This window comes from Nanorana parkeri, unplaced genomic scaffold (genome assembly GCF_000935625.1).
Source record: "Nanorana parkeri isolate BGI_ZX_2015 unplaced genomic scaffold, ASM93562v1 scaffold770, whole genome shotgun sequence".
In the NCBI taxonomy this organism is placed as follows: domain Eukaryota; kingdom Metazoa; phylum Chordata; class Amphibia; order Anura; family Dicroglossidae; genus Nanorana; species Nanorana parkeri.
Genome location: NW_017307038.1, coordinates 224,743 through 246,693, shown reverse-complemented (window position 1 = coordinate 246,693; position 21,951 = coordinate 224,743). Strand labels below are relative to the sequence as shown.

The 21,951-nt window shown below is 42.1% G+C and overlaps 1 protein-coding gene across 1 annotated transcript in view; it reads right to left on the bottom strand.

Annotated features, from left to right (window-relative positions):
• CNTRL (centriolin) overlaps positions 1 to 21,951 on the bottom strand; it is an 86,651-nt gene that overhangs the window by 20,855 nt on the left and 43,845 nt on the right. Inside the window, exons 16-30 of the mRNA XM_018564652.1 lie at positions 21,220 to 21,427; positions 18,186 to 18,365; positions 17,924 to 18,103; positions 16,673 to 16,789; positions 13,426 to 13,570; positions 13,173 to 13,315; positions 8,226 to 8,412; positions 4,833 to 5,131; positions 3,248 to 3,423; positions 2,922 to 3,114; positions 2,673 to 2,803; positions 2,139 to 2,279; positions 1,863 to 1,989; positions 1,607 to 1,771; positions 714 to 873 (exon numbers count right to left, since the gene is read on the bottom strand). Of these exons, the coding sequence (XP_018420154.1) occupies positions 714 to 873; positions 1,607 to 1,771; positions 1,863 to 1,989; positions 2,139 to 2,279; positions 2,673 to 2,803; positions 2,922 to 3,114; positions 3,248 to 3,423; positions 4,833 to 5,131; positions 8,226 to 8,412; positions 13,173 to 13,315; positions 13,426 to 13,570; positions 16,673 to 16,789; positions 17,924 to 18,103; positions 18,186 to 18,365; positions 21,220 to 21,427 (2,552 nt within the window). The remainder of the gene's footprint in view (positions 1 to 713; positions 874 to 1,606; positions 1,772 to 1,862; positions 1,990 to 2,138; positions 2,280 to 2,672; positions 2,804 to 2,921; positions 3,115 to 3,247; positions 3,424 to 4,832; positions 5,132 to 8,225; positions 8,413 to 13,172; positions 13,316 to 13,425; positions 13,571 to 16,672; positions 16,790 to 17,923; positions 18,104 to 18,185; positions 18,366 to 21,219; positions 21,428 to 21,951) is intronic.

Below are 21,951 nucleotides of genomic sequence, written 5' to 3'. Positions count from 1 at the left end.
GAGAACTTGACTCTACAAAGGAGGGGCACACCTCTATGGATAAATAATCAGCAAATTGATCACAAGTGCTTTACTCATCCATAAGTTGTATGTCTGACATATTTTGGGGCAATTAAGAGTGCCCAATTCATCAGAGCTGTATGTGCAGAATTCCTGTAGTTACAAAATTGTGCAAGTAGAAGCACAAAGTATATGAATGTAATTAGGAAGATCATACATGAAGATAGAATAGATTCAAATGAATTGGTACATCTGGTTTTTCAGCAGCAATGGTGCACAAATGAGAATTTTGAAACTAATGATCAGGGATTCTATCTGCACAATTTCATAACTACAGAAATTCAGTATTGTCATGATGAAGGGGACACTAACTGACACAAGATGCATTGGCTATACGAATTTATGAAGATCAATTTGCCTGCTTATTTGTCTGTAAACATTTGCCCCTACTGTTTGGAATCAAGCGCACTCTTTAGCGGCTTTGGTATCCATTGTGAGAAGTCAGACTTTGCCAAGATCGGAGGAGACTACGTACACCAGAAGCATGAGCTCCGACTGGGTATTTTTACTGCAAACCTAAAACATCAGCATTTGAACTAAATGCTGCTCCTCACATGTAGATAATACATTCCAAAAGGGTTTCTCAGTTCAGGTTGAGTACACTAAGTTTCCATCCCCCACTGGGTTGTATGCAGACATGGTAGATATATTACCAGTTTTTTGTTTGTGAATCTGAGAGGTGCGTTTTTGTAGATTGTCCTCTTCCTGCATCACTTCCTGTTTAAGGTTGGACAGATGCAATCTTTTTTCATTCAGCTGGGCACTCAGTTCCCCTTTTTCAACACTTAAATCGTCCAACAAGGATTTCACCTCCTACAAGACAAAAGCAGAAGATATGTGTTTTAGAACTTCTAAAATGGCTGACAGTAACATTAGAGACCCATTAATGACTGATGGCAAAGTTAATTTGTGGCTACATAAAAGCTAGAAACTGGCACTTACAGCCAGCACTTAAACCAGACAAATATTTCTGTAGAGTGGCCCATCAGTCCCAAAAACATGGATGCTTTTAATTCTATCCACCTCCTTCCTATTGATCTATCAACAGGCCATGTTAGGCAGCGTCACTAGGCAATAAGTGGCAGGCAGAGTTCAGAATCGGTATGCAGGATTCACTGGGTGCTCTGTTGAAAAACCAAACAGACATCTGGGCACTCAGGAGGTGCCTTCGCTACAAGGTAAGTGCTTTCTATTTAGCTTTTATATAGGCACATATTTGCTTTTAAGAATGGCAACATACACAAATAATTGGCTCTGATTGTGGTGTGCCTATACTGTAGTTCTGGATGAACAATAAATAGGGCATACAATGGTTTCAATGTCTTCACCCAAGTATTCAACCAGCAAAATATGAAGCTGGACTTAAGAGGTATGATGTGTCCACAGTAAACCTTAGGCGAAAGGAATGGCCATGATTTTTTATATGGACTACACACCTTTGTCCCTGGGGTGGTAAGGATGCAGTGATACGCGAGTACTGATTTTTGTAAGCAGGGTTGTACTAAAGGTGGTCTCTATTTCTGTCAAAACTGCTTGGATAGATTACCTTTATCTCTCGCCTTTTCTCAGCTGCCTCCTGCTCCCCGCGCCGCAGGACCTCCTTCAAATCACCCATCTTTATCTCAATTTGGTCTTGCAGGAGATTCAGCTCTTCCTTCTTTTGTCCCAAGACCCGGTCCAGTTCCGTAATTTCATCCTGCTGTAATGAAATCTGTAGGACAAGAACGAAAATAATGAGTTCAGAGGGAGCTAATAACAGAATTATCATTTCACAGCAGAATAGAAAATATGAATTCACTTACCTGACTGTTTAGTCTCTCCAGAATAATCTTTTTTTCCAGAAGGAGATTTTCAGCTTCCTTCAATATCTGCAGATGGTGGTCTTCTTTACCCTCCGCTACCTGGATGTCGTCCTGCAGCTTCAGAAGACTGAAAACCAGAAAATATTTCCACAAGTGTAAAATGTCCATAGAGAAGGATATAGATGCAGGATAAATAATGAGAATAATGAATACTTCCACCAATAAATCATGACAGTAGCTTGAAATATTCAGAAACATGGGACTTCAAACACCAACCTGTCAGCCATGGTTTGGATCTTGTGGTTCAGAGACTGGAATTCGTTATCTTTTGAAGACACAACGCTGTTTATCTCCTGCAGGATATTTTCTTGCTCTGCTCTGTGTTGTTCCAAGTCTCTGGCATTGGTTTGCAGAATCCTAAGCACATACATTTTGACTTATAAACATGCAAGAATTGTATAACTGTACCCATGAGTTCCAGCAGACACTTTCGCTGATTGTGCTCACAGAAAGGTTCACAGACATGACTATAACTTTGACAGTTGTGTGTCCCCCTAGCAATAAGCCTAGCACTGTGTTTTTTTAGACAACACAAATGTGAATGTTGAGTTCACACTTTTACAGACAATTATATATATAATCACGGCAGCACACTTTCACCCCACTGTCCATCACACTTGTTGTCAAAAGTCCTATATACTGAATGGATCAGTTCCAGTTTACAGTAGAGGAGATGAGGACAATATGCCTAAACCAATACACTATATAAACATATAGAGAACTGTGCATTCACACACATCTATGACATACCGCAGCTGCTGGTCAGCTTTTACGAGATTCACAGCAGTTTCCTGTGCCCGTCTCTCCAGCTCTTCTGCATCGTTCTCCGTTTGGGATAAATGCTTCTTAGCTGTACTGTATTTTTCTATTAAATCTGCAGTCTGAACAATGGAGAATTACAGAATACTAGTAATTGTCACATCACATTCCTGAATGAACAATTATTACAGCAGGTATATCCGTAGGTCTATATAACATGCAGAGCTGCCATCTACCAACCTTTTCCTGTGTGTCCTTCAGTTCATTTTCTGCCTCCGCCAGAAGCCGGTCAGCCTGTCGGAGCTCTGCCCTTCTCTTCACAAGTGTTTTTTCTATGCAATCAATCTCATCCCCAATACTGTCATGATGCTGCAATGATCTCTCTAGTTCCAGCTCTGTAATCAGGTTGTCCAGATGTCCCTCTGTGAAATTCCTGACAAGGCACAAATTGTTAGCCATGCCTAAACATACCCGTAAGACAAGGAAAAAACCACCTATAAGTGCTATAGATTTCTAATCACAACTTCATTACACATTTAGATCGCTCCAGTACACGAGACACTTACTTGCGCTTATGTTTCTGGGTGGTGTTATGCAAATCTTCGACCTCTCTTCTCAGCATTTGTTTGCGACGCTCCAGTTCTTTAATATCATCTGTTAATCGCACTTTTGCCCTTTTTTCTCTTTGACGGCGAGACTTCAGGTGATCTATAATATCTTCAAGTCGAGCAACTTCATTTTCCTATTAAAATACATTTGGTGTATATTATTTTTACATTATTATATGTAAAATTATCAACTTAAAAGGTGTATGTCAAAGGCAAATATAGGATTTTTGTACTCGCCATAAAATTCTTTCCTCGGATTCCATTGAGAGACACAGCTTAAGCATAATTAAGCAATGTATGGTATACTGCCATCTACAGGAAAAATGGACACTAGGGACATAGAACAATCTATCTAGTCCACTGAGAAATAGGGGACTTGAAGCCCAAGAGCCTCTTTTAGGACCTTTTAGATTAACAAACTGGGATTCCATCTGCTAAGCAGTGGCTGAGAGGTGTGGCTTAATGGCCCTTGTCACATCCAGACACCGGAGAGAGATCTTCTTAGGGTGAACAAAACTGAACACAACAAAAGCAACCCAAAATCAAAAAAACTTCCACTGCAGGTTACAGCCAAGAGATTTTTGTGCGTGGATTAAAGCTGCGCACCGGCACCTGCCGTCATCACAATGTGGGACACGAAGGTGTTAGAAAACAAGGAGCTTAATTCTGTATCTGCACTTAAGAGGGCAGAAAAACTGATTAAAACATACCTGTAATAAGCTGCACTTACAGAGGCAGTGTTACGGTATTGGTACAATTGAACATGCAACAGTATTAGGCAGCTGAACTTTACAATACTAGGCCACACACAATCTGCAGACTAAGAGAAAGCCACGGTGAAGGGAAACCAGGAGTGAGCACACACTAGGTCCATATCGTACTTTGTCTATCATTCTCTTGTGGACACTTGCGTACCTGGCAAAGTGTGATATGACTAAGCCCAGGAATGGGTGAAATGTGTCACATGGGGACTGCGGGCAGGACTCGGCGTCACTGAAGAGCTTTCAATTAACTGATTCAGTGTGGAATGGAGTGCAGCTGGATTTTATTAAATTTACTATAGACTTGTGATGAGAGCGGTTATAGCTTCTAGGGGACTGGCCTTCATTTTCTAAGGTCAAGTCTCCATTTCTCCTGTTGGCTGCAGTATAACTCTAAGTTGCTTTATTATCACCAAGCAGTGTCCCTTAGTAGACAGAGAAACTTCATTAATAGGGAAGTCAATCAAGTCAAGTTTGTATTGCTGTCTGGGTCCCAATAGGGAGATTCACCCTTCTATTCGTCCTGGTGACCATAGTCACCATGACAGAAAGTGACAGAAAATCCAAATATTTTATTAGTCATCAGAGAGATGAGAGAAAATCCTCCTCTGAATATACATTAGAATACTTAACGAATTACAGACGAAAATTCAAACAAATATTTGTTAAATGGTGCAATGTTATTTATCTTTATATGTAACCGCATCAGTGCAATACTTTCTTCTGACGGAGGTACTGCTGACTATAATAATCAATTTTTCATAATGAGACCCAGGACTTACCAGATTGTGATGTGCAGACACATTGCAGTGCAGAACGCCAGCTGGAATGACTGGAATAGTGAACTGCGGAGGAGGAGGACCATAAACAAAGTGAGAGCCAGCAGGTGGGGGCCCATATACAACAGTCCCAGGGGCCACAGATCTACCAGTGGAGGGAGGTGCAGGTCCATAAATGACAGTCCCTTGGGGGACTGGAGAACCATCAGGAAACACTGTATAAATTACTGAGCCGGGAGGAGGAACAAAGCGACATGGTGATGTATCACTATCACTGCGTGAGCCACCATCGACTTCATCATCTGCCAGCGAAAGGAAAACATTACTTAACCCACAAGACAGAAACAGATTTTCCAGTGCAATTCATGTAAACCGAGACAAATACAGTTCCCAAGTTTCTGGCATTAAAGAAAACCAGTTACAGAGAAAACACCTATCTAGGTGATGGAAGCTGTACCAATGTCACTGTGAGGGGTGATGAAGTCTGCCCTAGAAGCAGCAACACTTCTAGGACCTGAGCTTCTACAGGACCATTTTTTTTTTTACATCTGAGAATTTTTGACAATTAAAAAAAAATAATAATAATAATAATATTATTAATAAGATGATGGAAGGGTGAGAGCTACAGTAGTATACACAAAGTCGGTACTTAAAAGCTCAAGAGCCACATGCATGCTGTAGCGAGAGTTTTATAGCACCTGAACCTTGGAAAAAAAGGCACTGGGGTCTACTTATAAACAATCTGAAGAGCCATTATCCCTGCAAATCTTTCTGAACGTTTGTTCTGTGTGAACAGACACAAAACTGAATGTTCTCAGATATATTTATGCAAAGTAATGTAATAATAAATTGTGACCACTAGATGGAGCCAAAGAGCATAGTAAATAAATACTTTTTTTGCATTAAAATCAGATTTTTAAAATGATGTCTTTATATAATTGTTAGTTTTAAAAATTATCAGTGAGATAATCTGAAGCATGAATGAAAAACAGAGTCCAATACAAATTTGGAACTTAAATAGCACATTTATTTATACAGATTTCTACACCAGGCAAAGGAGTGTGATTTCAAAAAAGGGACTCAGCCTTTCTCAACCTTTTTGATTCGGTGGAACCCTTGAAATAACGTTTTGGTCTCAGAGAAGCCCTGCTAATAACTACGGCGATCAAGGATCACATGCAATTGTTTTTGCTTGAAAAGAATATCATAAGCGATAGTCAGCACGGATTCACAAAAGACAGAAGTTGCCAAACTAACCTAATTTCTTTTTATGAGGAAGTGAGTAATAAATTGGACAGAGGAATGGCTGTGGATGTAGTATACTTGGACTTTGCAAAAGCGTTTGACACAGTTCCCCACATGCGGCTAATGTATAAGTTAAGGTCAGTATGTACCGAGCATTCCATATGTCATTGGGTAGAAAACTGGCTTAAAGACCGTATTCAGAGAGTGGTGATCAATGATTCATACTCTGAATGGTCTGAGGTTGTTAGTGGTGCCCCCAAGGTTCAGTGTTGGGCACCTTACTGTTTGTCCTGTTTATAAATGACATAGAATTGGGGATTAAAAGTACTATTTCTGTGTTTGCAGATGACACTAAGTTATGTTGTGGAATACAGTCCTTACAGGATGTCTCCAACTTACAAGCAGATCTGAATGTTCTGTGTGATTGGGCAACTATTTGGCAAATGAGGTTTAATGTTGATAAATGTAAAGTTATGCACTTGGCGACTAAAAACATGCATGCGTCATACACTCTAGGGGGAGTATGTTTGGGGGAGTCAATGGTGGAGAAAGATCTGGGTGTTCCGGTAGATCATAGACTCAATAATAGCATGCAATGTCAAGCCGCAGTCTCTAAAGCAAGCAAAATACTTTCTTGTATTATATGGGGTCTAGACTCCAGAGAGAGCGAAAGAGACATCATCCTGCCCCTGTACAAAGCATTAGTAAGACCTCATCTGGAATATGCAGTTCAGTTTTGGGCACCAGTTCACAAAAAGGATATTGTGGAACTGGAGAAAGTGCAGCGAAAGGCGACTAAACTCATAAGAGGCATGGAGGAGCTCAGCTATGAGGAGAGATTAACTGACTTGAATTTGTTCTCTCTGGAGAGATGATCACCATGTATAAATACATAAACGCTCCATATAAAGAGCTTGGTGCCAAATTATTGACGTTAAGGTCACTGCAAAGGACAAGGGGGCACTCTTTGTGTCTGGAGGAAAAGAGGTATAACCTTGCATATGGAAAGGATTCTTCACAGTTAGAGCTGTGAAAATGTGGAATAGACTCCCCCAGAAGCTAGTAATAGCTAGCTCGGTTAATTGTTTAAAAAAACATCTGGATGTATTCTTAAATACACAGAATATTACTGGATGTTGAGTTCTTATAGGTATATTAAGCATCAGAGATTGTTGATCCAGACAAATATCCGATTGCCTTATGGGATCAGGAAGGATTTTTTGCCTTCCTCTGGATCAAAAGGGGGTAGCTGTGGCATAGCATTCTGTTTAGGCTTTTCTTCTATTTTTTTTTTCTCCGTATCTCTATAGGTTGAACTCGATGGACCTGTGTCTTTTTTCAGCCTGACTATGATCTATGGCTTAAAGAACATTAGCATGATAGTCAGCGGCAAGAATGCTCCTTACATTTGTGGTCAGTTGGAAGAATCCTCCCTTACAGATAGCTAAAAACATCATTGGTGTCTGTGGCTACTTACTGGAGATGCAAAAAATACTCTTTGTTCAAGGAATGCCTACCAACCTCTGGAAAAAAACAAGGGTTCCACAGGACTCTGGTTGAGAAAAGATGATCTAGAGTAGACTGTTTACATGATCTACAGTTATATATTAAGCTTCCCATACATGTAGCAACTTCAAGGGAATTGTAACCACTAAATGTGCAGTGTAATTGAAATCCCAAGTGATCAAGTGCAGGAATAAGTGGTTTTGATTGACAGCAAGGAAACAAGATTGAAATTGCCTTGATTAAACCTTGCAAAAAAATGTGACAGCTTTCAACATTTCTGTAGTTTGTTTCTGGTTTTGATCTTTCAAGAACCTGCATTAAATCAATTTATATATAATTGTGCCAGTTCAACTGATCAAATTCAGTTTAACTTGCGAGTGGCAGATGCTTGATTTTTACGCAGCCGCTTTCAACCACATGTCTTACTCTTGGTTGACCTAAAGTGCTTGAAGTTGCCACATGTATGGCCAGCTTTCCAGGTGGTAATGGAAGGGGAGGCACAGTCAAGAAGGGGTCCCCTGACTTTAATGGCCTAGGCACAGTATCCCTCGGTGTTAGCTGCAACAAAAATGACAAGATCTCTGCTATAGAAAAGTAATTTGGCGTTTCATAGACAATCTATTTTAGTATTGCTTCTTAACCTACCTCTGTGGCACCTGTGATGCCCATGTCGAAATGGTGAATATACCCAATGCCCCATTCCTGGCGTTGAAAGCTTCTCCTTTTTGATGTGTCTGTGGTGACCATCCTTCCATCTTGCAGGAGATGAGGTCAGTGGGTAATGTAAACTGACACCAGAGTCTTTAGTACTTATCGAATCACGTCCAGAGTTCTGCTAAATTAAACGCAGTTTAGCACTAGTGTTTGCTAAACATTATCTATTATTTATGCAAGAATTAAGTTCCTGTACTTATGGCTGCCAGGCAGATGAGGACAGCAGTGAAGAGACAGGAGTATTAGAAAATCCAAGACGTTGACCTATCTACAGTCATGTGAAAAAGAAAGTACACCCCATTAAAACGGATTACCTTTTTGACATACTTGAAGAGGCAAATATAAGATCTTCATTTCAACCTGTGCCTACAGATTAGGGTGATATACCGTATTTTTCGCTCCATAAGACGCACTTTTTTCCCCCCAAAAGGAGGGGGAAAAAGTGCCTGCGTCTTATGGAGCAAATCCCGACGCCCGAGACATGCAGTTTCAGGCGCCGGGCGAGTAGTAGGAGCCACTGCTCGTTTAATACGAGTGATCTAACGAGATCACTCGTATTAAAGCCGAGCAGCGGCGGCGGCGATCGAGTTCAGCAGCAGGAGCCACTGCTCGTTTAATACGAGTGATCTAATGAGATCACTCGTATTAAAACCGAGCAGCGGCGACGATCGAGATAACCATAGAGCAGACGAAGAATAGACGTTCTTCGCCTGCTCTGTGTCATCACTGAGACCGTGGCGCTGTAATCACAGCGCCACCTGTCTCAGCGGTGACTAACTGCAGCTTCTGTCACAGCTTCTGTCATAGAAGCTGTGACAGAAGCTACAGTCTCGAGTGCTCCATAAGGCGCGCCGGACCTCCCTGCGTCCTATGGTCCGGTGCGTCTTATGGACCGCAAAATACGGTACCTGAACAAATAATACATAATATTGTCATGGTGTATTTATTCTTATAATCAAAGTTCTGAAAGAAGGCTGTGGATGCCTAGAAGTCTGGTAGAAGTTTTAAAAGTATTTGAACTCAATCATTTCACATTAAGGACAATAATCTACAATGTATTGGTCACAATGGGCAAATAGATACAAAACATGTCAAGCCTTGAGGTCTCGTTCACACCAGACACTGACCAAGCCTGATTCTGGTCAGAACACACTGCATCGCATTGGGCCAGCTCACTATGTTGTGGGGCAGGAGGGGGCGTGACGGTCCATTAAAGTCAATGGCATCGTAGCCGCGCCCACCGGCCGCAATGTGATTGGTCGCACGGGAACGCAAGGCACATTAATGTCTGCGGTCCAGTCCGAGCCAAACAAAATGCTGCGATGCAGTGCGTTCCGGCCAGAATCGGGCCAGAGTCCGCTCATAAATTTAGTGTTAACAGTGATTGATGGCCCTAGAAATATTGTGCGCACTCTGAAGTTCGCAATCTTAGCTTTCCCACAACCGAGTATCTGATGCATGTTTGTATGTGCATGTACATAGGGACGGGGGAGTTTTTTTCTCTGCTTTTTTTTTTTTTTTACAGTATGTGTGATAGCACAGATACTGTGACAGGTCTTCTTTATGGAGACATCAGAGATCTATTAGACCCCAAATGTCACCTATAGACGGCAAAGAAGCTGATAAAGCACAGATCATGCTATACCAGCTTTTTCTCTGGGTACAGCAGCCGGAGAAATGACAGACTGAAACCAGAAGTGATGTACTACACATTGCTTCCGCTCTCAGAGATCGGAGGGGAGATTAGCCACTGGAAGTGTGTAAATCTCCCTCTGATCTAAGTGCAGAGACCCGGGGGACAGTAGAGCCCAGGGTAGCCAGAAGCGGCAAAGACCCAGGGAACAGCAGAGCCCGGGATGGCCAGCATCAGTAGTAAAGGGGGAAGGCGCACACACTTCTCCAGCACTGAACAAGTGAATGGGCAGCTCGGTAGCCACCTGAACAGTTGTATATAAACAGGCATCGCCAACTGTAAAAATTGTTCAAGGCTTCCCGCTCCTGCGCTGGATTGGGAGCAGGAAAATATGTTTAAAACGTCCACCTGCCCTCAAGTGCGAGCCGTACAGCTGTTGAATTACAACGGCAAGCAGTTTTGATTAAAATGTGAGATCATCTGTCCAAAAGTTGAAGTTAAAACAGGAAATTGATCTTTTAATATGATAATAATCTGAAACGCACTAGAAAATCCACCAAGGAATGGCACAAAAGAAAAAATGAAGGGTTATGGATTGGCCTAATCAAAGCCCTGATTTGAATCCCATGATAATATTTTAGTGCAAGGAAACCCACAAAAATCTTGCAACTGAAGACATTTTGGATGGAGAAGGGGGTCACAAAAGTTGGACAGAGACTGGCCAGACAGTTATGTAAAACACCTACAAGAAATAATTTCTGCTAAAAGGGGACAATACCAGCTTCTGAAGTCAAGAGTATACTTACTTTTTCCAAAGTACACCATAAGATCTAATAAGATGTTTGGTCTGATCAGCTCTGTGCCTGAAGCTGCTGTTCTCTGCTGTCACAGAGTTATTAAAAAGGCAAAATTTCCTTCTATTTTAAGTTTATTCAGGTGTATTACCGTTATCTGTAGGCATTGTATGAATAAAGATCTAATGTTTGTCTGTTCAAATATATTACAAACATCAAAACATTTCCATAGGGTGTGCTTACTTCTTAACAAGACTGGATATCTTCCCAAAAAAATGTTAAAGGAGAACTATGGGGTTAAGTCTTTTCCCCATAGTTCTCCTTAGGGTAACGGGAGGACACAAACTAGCGTCCTCCCGTCACCCTAGGCTCAGTATACCGCGAGCTGTAGCTCGAGGTATACTGAGAAGCAGACAATTGTGCCGGGATCCACCCAGCTGCGTGACTGACAGCTGGCTCTGCCTATCTAGAGACAGAGCCAGCTGTACCCGCCCCCTCCCCAGTCCGATCCTCCGGGGGACAGTAGAGCCCAGGGTAGCCAGAAGCGGCAAAGACCCAGGGAACAGCAGAGCCCGGGATGGCCAGCATCAGTAGTAAAGGGGGAAGGCGCACACACTTCTCCAGCACTGAACAAGTGAATGGGCAGCTCGGTAGCCACCTGAACAGTTGTATATAAACAGGCATCGCCAACTGTAAAAATTGTTCAAGGCTTCCCGCTCCTGCGCTGGATTGGGAGCAGGAAAATATGTTTAAAACGTCCACCTGCCCTCAAGTGCGAGCCGTACAGCTGTTGAATTACAACGGCAAGCAGTTTTGATTAAAATGTGAGATCATCTGTCCAAAAGTTGAAGTTAAAACAGGAAATTGATCTTTTAATATGATAATAATCTGAAACGCACTAGAAAATCCACCAAGGAATGGCACAAAAGAAAAAATGAAGGGTTATGGATTGGCCTAATCAAAGCCCTGATTTGAATCCCATGATAATATTTTAGTGCAAGGAAACCCACAAAAATCTTGCAACTGAAGACATTTTGGATGGAGAAGGGGGTCACAAAAGTTGGACAGAGACTGGCCAGACAGTTATGTAAAACACCTACAAGAAATAATTTCTGCTAAAAGGGGACAATACCAGCTTCTGAAGTCAAGAGTATACTTACTTTTTCCAAAGTACACCATAAGATCTAATAAGATGTTTGGTCTGATCAGCTCTGTGCCTGAAGCTGCTGTTCTCTGCTGTCACAGAGTTATTAAAAAGGCAAAATTTCCTTCTATTTTAAGTTTATTCAGGTGTATTACCGTTATCTGTAGGCATTGTATGAATAAAGATCTAATGTTTGTCTGTTCAAATATATTACAAACATCAAAACATTTCCATAGGGTGTGCTCACTTCTTAACAAGACTGGATATCTTCCCAAAAAAATGTTAAAGGAGAACTATGGGGTTAAGTCTTTTCCCCATAGTTCTCCTTAGGGTAACGGGAGGACACAAACTAGCGTCCTCCCGTCACCCTAGGCTCAGTATACCGCGAGCTGTAGCTCGAGGTATACTGAGAAGCAGACAATTGTGCCGGGATCCACCCAGCTGCGTGACTGACAGCTGGCTCTGCCTATCTAGAGACAGAGCCAGCTGTACCCGCCCCCTCCCCAGTCCGATCCACCAGTCAGCGCTGGCAGATCGGAGCGGGGAGGGGGGAATCCAGCCCCTCCCCTGTCATGGCAGAGAGCCGTGACAGGATCGAGAAGTGAGCAAACGTCGGTATGTGTTCGCTCACCTCCCGATCTACTGAGCCGACCTGTGACAGTCTCATTGTCACAGGTCGGCTAGAACTATGAGGTGAGTGAAAAGCACTCACCTCATAGTTCTCCTTTAAGCACAGAAGTTTTATATAGAAATGTATTTAACTCAGGGCAAGGGTAAGGCAATTAGCAGATTTTGTTTTTAGTGCACTTTGAAAATGTCAAATTTGAGCAGCAGTTTTATTTCTGTGTGATACCATGCTGTTTGTCCGTCACAATGGCAGCACAAGAAAGCCAGTGAGAGAGTTAGGTGGGACTGGAAGTGACATAAATCTTTTCTACAACCAGCCTCTTTACAGCGGCAATATGAAAAAATTAATGGAGCATAATATTCCCCTTCAAATACCCCAAAACCACCTGAAAAAAAGCACAAAAAAAAAAAAAAGGTCCTGCCTTCCTTATTCTCCCAAATTGCTGCATATTGACCCCTGCAAAACTACAAATGCACTTCACAGTCAGTTATTTGCCAACAAACCTACTACCCAAAGATAAAACGCTCATACATAGCTGAGTGAGTAAAATATTCTAATATTAATATCTAATAGTAAAATATTAACACAACTTAAACATACCAATTATTCAGAGACTTTTATTTTAGTTACAGTGTGCCCTTATGGCAGTGTTCCTACAAGCTCAGTGTTTTACACTTACATTGGAGGAAGATGGCACATAATACCAGTAACCTCTCCTCCGGAACGGGTCGGTCATGCCAGTGATATAATCATTCTGATACCCAAGAGCATTTCTGAGGGAATCAATCTCATCCAGTAGATTGTCGATCTCTTCAGCATTATCTAGAACAGGAGTATATTTACTGTGAAATCTTATACTATGGAAAAAGCCTTACATTGCAGTGCTGCAACTATAGTTATATGTGTTATTTCAGCAGTAGAAGGCGTCTCACCAACTCTGACATGATCCAGCATGTGTCTGAGGCGCTCTATCTCTGCCCGCTGTCTCCGAAGCGTCTGGTTGAGTTTGTCAATCTCCAGCTGCTGGGAGGTGGAGATGGTGGCACCAGCATCTAAATTCTGCACCTCTTCCCGGAGCTGTGAAAACACAACATGAAGAATATACATCACATTTCCATGGCATGACTGAACACTGAAAATCATTGTCCATGTATGTAGATATGTACAGACATGTATCACTATAAGTAAAGAAAACAATAATTCCCGTCACTCATTTCAGCTAGATAATAAAGAGTACATACCCTGGACCATACTATCAGGGCAGCCACAGACAAACCGTTGTCTCCAATAGAAAAATCTTGTTACATGTGAAAAAAACAAATGTTCATCCGAGACATGGAAAGCCAAAACGCAAAGAACTGAGGAGGAGAAAGTAAAAAATATATCTGGAAATTTGAGTTTCCCACGTCTTTTCAAATTCCATCAGGCGTCCCCCCACCAGAAATAGAAAAGGCTGGAGCAGAACTTAATGTTAAAGCAGATATTTTCATTGCTAAGAATGTCTAGAGCAGTGGTTCTCAACCTGTGTAACCTCAGGACCCACATTCGCCCTCGGTCCTTAAGTCGTGACCCAGGTCGCATTGAAATGGAATGCACAAGAACTGGAGTGGATCCTCAGCTTGGGGTCCAGTGTGGGCTGCTGTGCAGTAACGTAGCTCCATCCATATGTGCATTGCTTGTACAGCTCCCTTGCGCGCCATGTAGAGGTGCCGAGAGCCAGAATGTGATGTCACTCTGGTCCAGGCACCTCCATAAGACATGTGAGGGAGCTGTAAGCAATGCACGTTTATATGGCGCTCCCTCGCGGCCATACCCCCAGTCCACCTCAAGCTGACACTTGGCACCGGGCAGCATATTTTGAATTGCTGCTTGCCGTGAGAACTGTCAGTGGAGCCTCTCGCCTAGAAAAGTGGAAGGCATGCGGTTACCCAATGAACACGGGGTCGCGACCCACTTTTGGGTCACGACCCACCAGTTGAGAACCAAGGGTCCAGAGGGTCCAAAGGTTTGGAAGTGTAAGATATCTTTTGAAACTGGGAACTAAAGAAACTTATAAAAGACGGAAAAGAAGGAGCAGACTTACAGCTTTAAAAAAAACAACCTTTCACGCAGGGTAAGCATAAAAGTCCCCTTTTACATTGGAATACCACCAGCCAGCACTTAGGCCAGATAGCTATGCATATCTGAAAGGAAGAGAGACACACAAAACAACAGATGACAAGCATCAAGAAAAGCATCACATATGAAATGAGAAGCAACAGTCATCTGATCCGCACAATCAATAAAATGTGGATCAAATCCAGTAGTCACCTGTTTTTATTTAAAGATTTTGTCCAAGTAGCCAAAATCTGGGAAATAAGGGCAGTAGCCAAAGTAGTTAACGAATAAATGGAACGGAAAAGATTCTCCAGTTGTTTTTTTTAACAAAATCATCAGGAAAAGATGGAGACATAAAGCGTCTAGGAACCTGAAATTGCTTATCCAGAATTTCCCAATCCTTATATATAAAAAAAAAAAAAAAAAAAAAAAAAAAAATTAAGGTAAAAAACCTTGCAAACACGTTCACGTGAACCTAGTCTAGAAACCGCAGAAGTAGAAATAACAGAATCCTCCAATGTTAAAGAGGAACACAACCTCAATTAAGAAGGCAACCGTTTCTTTCTAATGCTGAGTGAATCATCACAGCCCAGCTACGGCATGAATAATATGGCATAGTGTTTACAGCAAGCATACATTAGGTGTATTGTATTCCTGCGCTTAATCTATGTGCAAAAAGAGCAGATATAAAAAGGAGGAGAGCTCCCCATGTGGCCAACTTGTAAAGTACATAAAGTATAACAAGCACTGGTCACCATAGCAACACCTCAGAGGCCACTGGTGACTGGAAAAACCAGAAACATCAGTGACACCAATGTCCCACGTTTCTGAATAAAACCAGTAGTAAGACACAGAAGTAGGAATGGGGGAAAAAAGCCCTTTTACACAGTGCTCTTCTAATGACAATCTGTTGTGTCAATTCTACCTCAGACAGATTCAGACACAATAATACTCATGGTCCTGACAGGAGTAAGAAAAAAATATGAGGTAGCGCAACCGCCTGTTCACCTTTACCGCTGATAAAAAAAAAACCTCAAACACTCTACACCGCTCTGAAGAAACCAGAAAAACGGACTGCCCATGTTCGCACATGAGCAATTGAGGTACCGCTACTACCTGCTGCAAACAGCAGAATTATGAAAGAATGGCTGTGTAATAAATAAACCAGGATCTCTTTTCTCCCCAATAAGAAACCTGAAACTGAGGGTAAATAAGAAACAAAAGGAAGCACTGTCAAAACCACTCCATCCACCTTCACCACTGATAGAAGGCTCTGAGGAAAAAAAGGAAAAACGGACTGCGCAGGATCGCACATGCGCCGCATATATAAAAACAATTGCGTCATCAAATCGAAGTTCTGGTCTCCTACAGAGAAGCTGGGAAATTTAAATAAAATCAGTCAAAAACCACATAAAATATTTAGGAAGAATAGTAGTCTAAAAGCACACAGTTTAAGTAAAATAAAAAAAGGAGGAAAAACACCCAATCTTATAGACATGAGGTAAATAAATTTTTTTTTAACTCATGACTCCATGGCCCTCTTCTCAACAGGAATCCCCAGGTAATACTGGCCTGACCGTTAAATGATGAAGACAGAAATACAGGACCAGCACAGGATGAATACTGATAACAGAAACAACCTGCTTCATGACAACTAGAGAATCTTCCAGGATTTAACTTATTCGGCATGAATCTCTTAGTTCTCTCGGCTAGCTAGAGAAACTTTCAGGATTTAACAATAGCCGGAATGAATCAACTAGCAGCTCTAGGTAGTAGAATCTTCAAGGAAGAAACAAAATAAACTAAAATTATAAACCAGAAGAGAAGGAGTCATCCCTTCACCTAAGGACACTAAATGAAACTGGCAGGTGAGGGGTTATGTCCTAAAATTGGCAGGCTTTTTCTTTTTTGCCTAGTGTCCATTTCTCTTGGAGGCATCAGCATAACCTTATGTGTCAGAATTCTTCAGAGCGGAGTCCCTCCATGGACGATAGATAAAACAAAGATTAGAATAACATCTGATGAGATTTCTGTAACTCCCAGACGGGATTACTTGCAGTGACTGGGTTTAGCAGCCCTCACCTGTCTTTCCTTCACTTGTAGCAATTCTTGCAGAAGATCGATTTCTGCCTCAGCTTTAGACAGATCCCTGGCCGCCTGAGCTGTCTGGGAGCAGAAATTCTCAGCTTCCCGCATCTTCTACCATAAAGGGAAAAGAAAATGGTCTTCATTACCAACATCATTACTAGAACTCTCCAGATCTAATACAATGGAATCACAGTACTGTTCACTAAAAGCAAGTGCAGTTTAAGAGAACAAGTCACCACTCTTTTTATTTTGCAGGCTTACCTCTAAATAAATAATATTCACAACTTATTTTAACTTTAATTAGTTTTCTTAAAATGACTTACGTTTGCTATTAATACTGCAATTTTAAAGCAATCAGTTTTTTTATCATAAAAATGACAAAATGGATGAATGCCACCAACAGTTATTAGGGCACTATCTGCCAGGAGTTTGCAATTTCTCTTTGTGTTTGAATGGGTTTCCTCCAGGTAATTCAGTCACTCCCACACTCTAAAGACATGCTGGAAGGTTGCTTTGTGCTTGTCTAAATTGGCCCTGTATGCATATGAGATAGGGTACTTGGATTGTAAGCTCGAGGTCTTGCAATTGCTTAAAATCATTTTGACAACATGCTGTCTACTAGCTCATATGTAGGCATCATAGTAATATTCGTAACACTGTTCCTGTCACTAAATCAGCTGTTTACCTTCCCCATAACTACTTTTCTGGCATCATGTGGTGTCTCTTCTTAAGCAGTACTATTACTTTTAGAAGTTTAAGCACAAATTCCCTTTACAGCTAAAGTATATATAAGCCATCCATTTCTGCAATCAAGTGTGGGCCTCTAGATACAAATGTCTACACAACCATTTACACTTTAAGACTTCTAGAAATACAAGGACAGAGAGCTTGTCCTTTCAGTCACTCTCCTTTCAGTCATTGAGGACCACAGGATGCCAGTGGTGGCAAACAGGACAATAACTCAGCAGTAGCACCCCATAGTCAAGGAAAGTAACATTTGGTCTAAGCTTTCCTATTCTGAGATAGCAGAGTGCATGGAGATACCTGGCAAGGGGCTCAATTCACAATCCTAACACCACTGGATAAGAAGCCTTATTTTCAGTTGGTCCAAAATGTGAAAATTACAGTCACATGGTGGAAATAACTATTTGTTATAGACTTAAATACACTTATAAGAAAGAAATGTCATAAAACACTTGATCGCCATCATGATTGTTGCTTTATTATAGATATGCCATATGGTACCTCAGCACGATCTTGATTGATCTGAAGAACTGTGCCATGGAGAGACCTCAGCTGGTGTTTGGCATCAGTCAGCTCTGAGGTGGCCACTTTGTCTGACATGGCCACTGCTTTCTTCAACTCCCTGAGTTCATTTTCAAGTCCAGAAAGCTGTTTCTGTGCCCTGACATCTTCCATTTTCTTCTGGAATATAAAAGGTCAGAGTTAGATATAAATGAAGCAAATAATCTGTGTCCCACATAAACAACCACAATGAGCTCTCCACCTCACTCTGCAGATCATGCAGTGCTGTGAGCAATCTCTCCCGCTCTTCATCTGCTTCCACCAGCTGCTGGTCAGCCAGACCTTGAATCTCCTCCATTGTCTTCAGCTTGTCATTCAGTTGGTGCACTTCTCTCTCCAACTGCCGCACCCTGGCCTCACACTGCCTCTTCTCCTGCTGGATCTGCAATCAAAGGATGGAACATGCAATAGATATGTACATTCTTTAACCAGAAGAAACCATGAAGTACAAATAAACACCTTAAGAAAACAAAAAGCTACTCAATCCAGGATGGGGTCGTGGACACACTGGCATTGATATTGCATCTGCATCACATCTGTGTAGTGTTTGGATATATTTGCCTCATCAGTTGACATGATCTATGTGGTGAAAACAAACACAGTGCACACCACTATGTGTTTACACCTCACCCAAACAGGTTAATTAACAGCTGAGGGTATTTAGGAAAAGTAGTGAGTGGTATACCTACATTCAAAACAAAGATTACACAGCAAACGCAACAAAACATAGCACAAATGTATCTTAAACAGCAGTGGTGTATGTACCCATAATCCTTTATGGCAGGAGTCACCAACCACTGGACCGCGAAGCCCTACCTGTCTGTGGCCAGTTAGCAACTGGGCCACAGCCGCCGGCAGTCTCCAAGGCAGTCCCGCTCCCAATCCAGGGCCATAGAGGAGGAGAATTGGGCAGTGTGGCATGTCAGTGAGGAGAGCAGAGCAACGCAGCCGCGTCAATGCAGAGAGCGGGGCAGAGCAGTGTGTCAGTGAGGAGAGTGGAGTAGCGCGGCCGTGTCAGTGAGGAAACAGAGCAGGGCCTTGGGGGGAGTGATGGCCAAATGGACGGACTGACAGCTCTGCACCCAGCTGGTGACATGTTATAAGGTAATGCCCCTGATGGTGTGTGCAGCCATCTCCTACATGTCCCTCCTTCATATTACATGTCCCCCTTCATATTACATGTCCCCCTTCATATGACTCCCCCTGCCTGCCCTTTGTTGTGTTATCTGCCGCACACTAATTACTAACACCCCACACTAATCACTAACAGCCCCCCACCCAACCACATCACCGCCACCACATTCCCTTCAGTCTTTGCACTACCAAAACTTACACTCTGGTGGCCTACCACTATTGCACTTTTTTTTCTAGCACTGACATATTGCACAGTTCTGCACAGAGAACACTGAAACAGTCACATTGACAGGGTGTGTGTACGGCTCCAGTGCAGAATCTGGTGTAAAAGGTTAAATGCTCCCTCTAAAGTTCAGTGCAATATATCAGTTTTGAATAAATATAAGAAAGAGTTAAAAGGAGATCAATGGGGTTAGTAAATTACACTCATCCCCATAGTTAGAGCTAACGTGCGACAAGGAAACTGTTAACCGTCGGCTCTATTGATCGGGAAGTGAGTGAACACATACCACCGATCGCTCACTTGCCGATCACCTCCCTGTAGTCACCGCTCCCCACAGGGATTCCCCCCATCCCCTCTCTGATCCTCCAGCACTGACTGGAGGGACGGACGGGGGAGGGGCGGGCATAGCAGACTCTGCCTCTAGACATGCAGAGGCAGCTGTCAATCAGCCAGCGGAGTGGATCTTGACAGTATTGGCGGGATCTGTCCCGGCTGCGGTGCTCTAGGCATATAGGAGGGCAATAGCCCGCTATATACAGAGTTTTGGGTCATAAAAGGATGTTAGTATGTGTCCTCCCGTGACCCTAAAGAAACCTTTAGGAAAAAAGGTTACCCCATAGTTCTCCTATAAGCCCCAACAGAATTTACATGTTAAAAAGACCATACACAGCACACAAGTGACATATCAGTCACTATCTCTCTGAACTCACTACCTGGTAGCCTCTTTCCAAGGTCCCAGTGTCACTATAGCCATATGTGATGAAAAAGGATATTATGCATAATGTTCATGGTCATTATTATAGAAAAAAGCAAAATATAACAAGTACATATTTAATAAATGCAGCTACATTTATGGACTACTGATGCTTATTCTTTTTCTAGAGATCAATCATGATGGTGATCTATGACAACACCTTTAATCACATGACTGTGGAGGGGTTTGCTGATCTGACAGTTCTGACTACTGAAGAAACAAAAACACAAGCTCAGGACATGCAAATCCAGGCAGTGTACTAGTGTGGAAAGCTTCTAAGTACCATTTAAAATGTTAAGAGTCTCTCCAGGAAAGAGTTATACCCACAAACAGGGAGGCTTTTCAGTGATTTACAGATTTAACGGAATAGCAATAAATTGTGCAAAATCTTAGCCAATATCTGAGATCAGCTGTGTCAAATTGTTTGGCTGTTGGTGGAGATGCAGCCATAGATATCGAACTCTTTAAAGTATCTATGGCAGCCCCTGTTCGAACAACTAGTCCATGTCAGCATTGCTAACTGCAGACAAGGACTCAGACTTCATACAGCCCTTAGCTCTACTGCACAGGCTATTGAGCTGTAAGATGTAAATTACTGCTAATCCCCCATATTGGTGGAATGGGTTGTACTCTAAGCCCTGGTTGACACCTAGGCGTATTGCATATGCGCGTCTGTCGCGCGTTTTTTTTAACCGCGGTTTGTGGTAAAAAAAAAAAAATTGCACGACAAACACGCGTTTCCGAGGGCTACTTGGCTGTATCCCAATGGAAACGTGCAACAAAAACGGCCCAAAGTAGTACATGTACCTTTTCAGGCATGGGGTGTTTTGTAGCACGTTAGGGACGGGCTGAAATACGCCAAGGTGTGAACCAGACCATTGAATACAATGGGATTTAGATGTTTGAGCGTTTTGTAGAGCGTTCGTCGAGCGTAGAACGCGCTACAAAACGTTCAGGTGTGAAGGGGGGCTTAGATGAAGTATCTCTTTGATTTCAATTCTTATATGCTTATCTGACATATTCCAATGCAGTAAACATGTGCACCAAGTTTACAAAAACTACAAAGAGAAAATGTTCAAGTTTTTGATCTCTCACAAGACTGGACTGGGTAGAAGACGCTCTCACCCTGGCTTCGGCAGCTTTGTTGCAGGCTTTCTTATACTCCCACGGAGCCTCTTTAGCTTTCTCCTGCAGGGCCGGTATTTCCTCTTGTAACTTTTTCTGCCTCTTGTTTGCTTCTCTTTTCTCCTCCTCTGCCTTCTCTAGAATGTCATTTATCTGCTGCTGCAGTTCTGCAAGATTCTGACCAAGAATGTCTGAAGGACCAGAAGACCTGAAGTGCGAAACACAAATAAACCGCAGTGAAATTTAGCATCACATTGTATGACAGATATGCAATGCTGTATTTTTCCATATCAAGTTGAACTCCAGAAAGATGTGACAAAATAAACAAAATTACATATATCTACATTCTATAGTAAATTTACATATAGCCTCTTGTAATTCCCCACAAAGCTGACAGAGTTAGAATTTAAAAACAAAATCAGAGCACTCATGCACCTACACTCTTTAGGCTGGGCAAAGGGGGTGTCGTTGACCAGGATGTATTGGTTTACTAAAGTATAAACTGCCATGAGGTAAGATGAATTTCTGACAATTACATCTAGCAGGAGTGATGTGTTGTCTGGCAAGGGTGCTTAAATCTCAACATTGGCTGAACAGCTCATACAGTTCCCAATGAATTCCATTTGTGTATTTAACTGCAGTTGGCCTGGAGGTCTGCTTTAAATTATGAACAAAGGACTTTGAGAACCTTTCTGCATCACCAGAGAATCAGATTATATATATATATATATA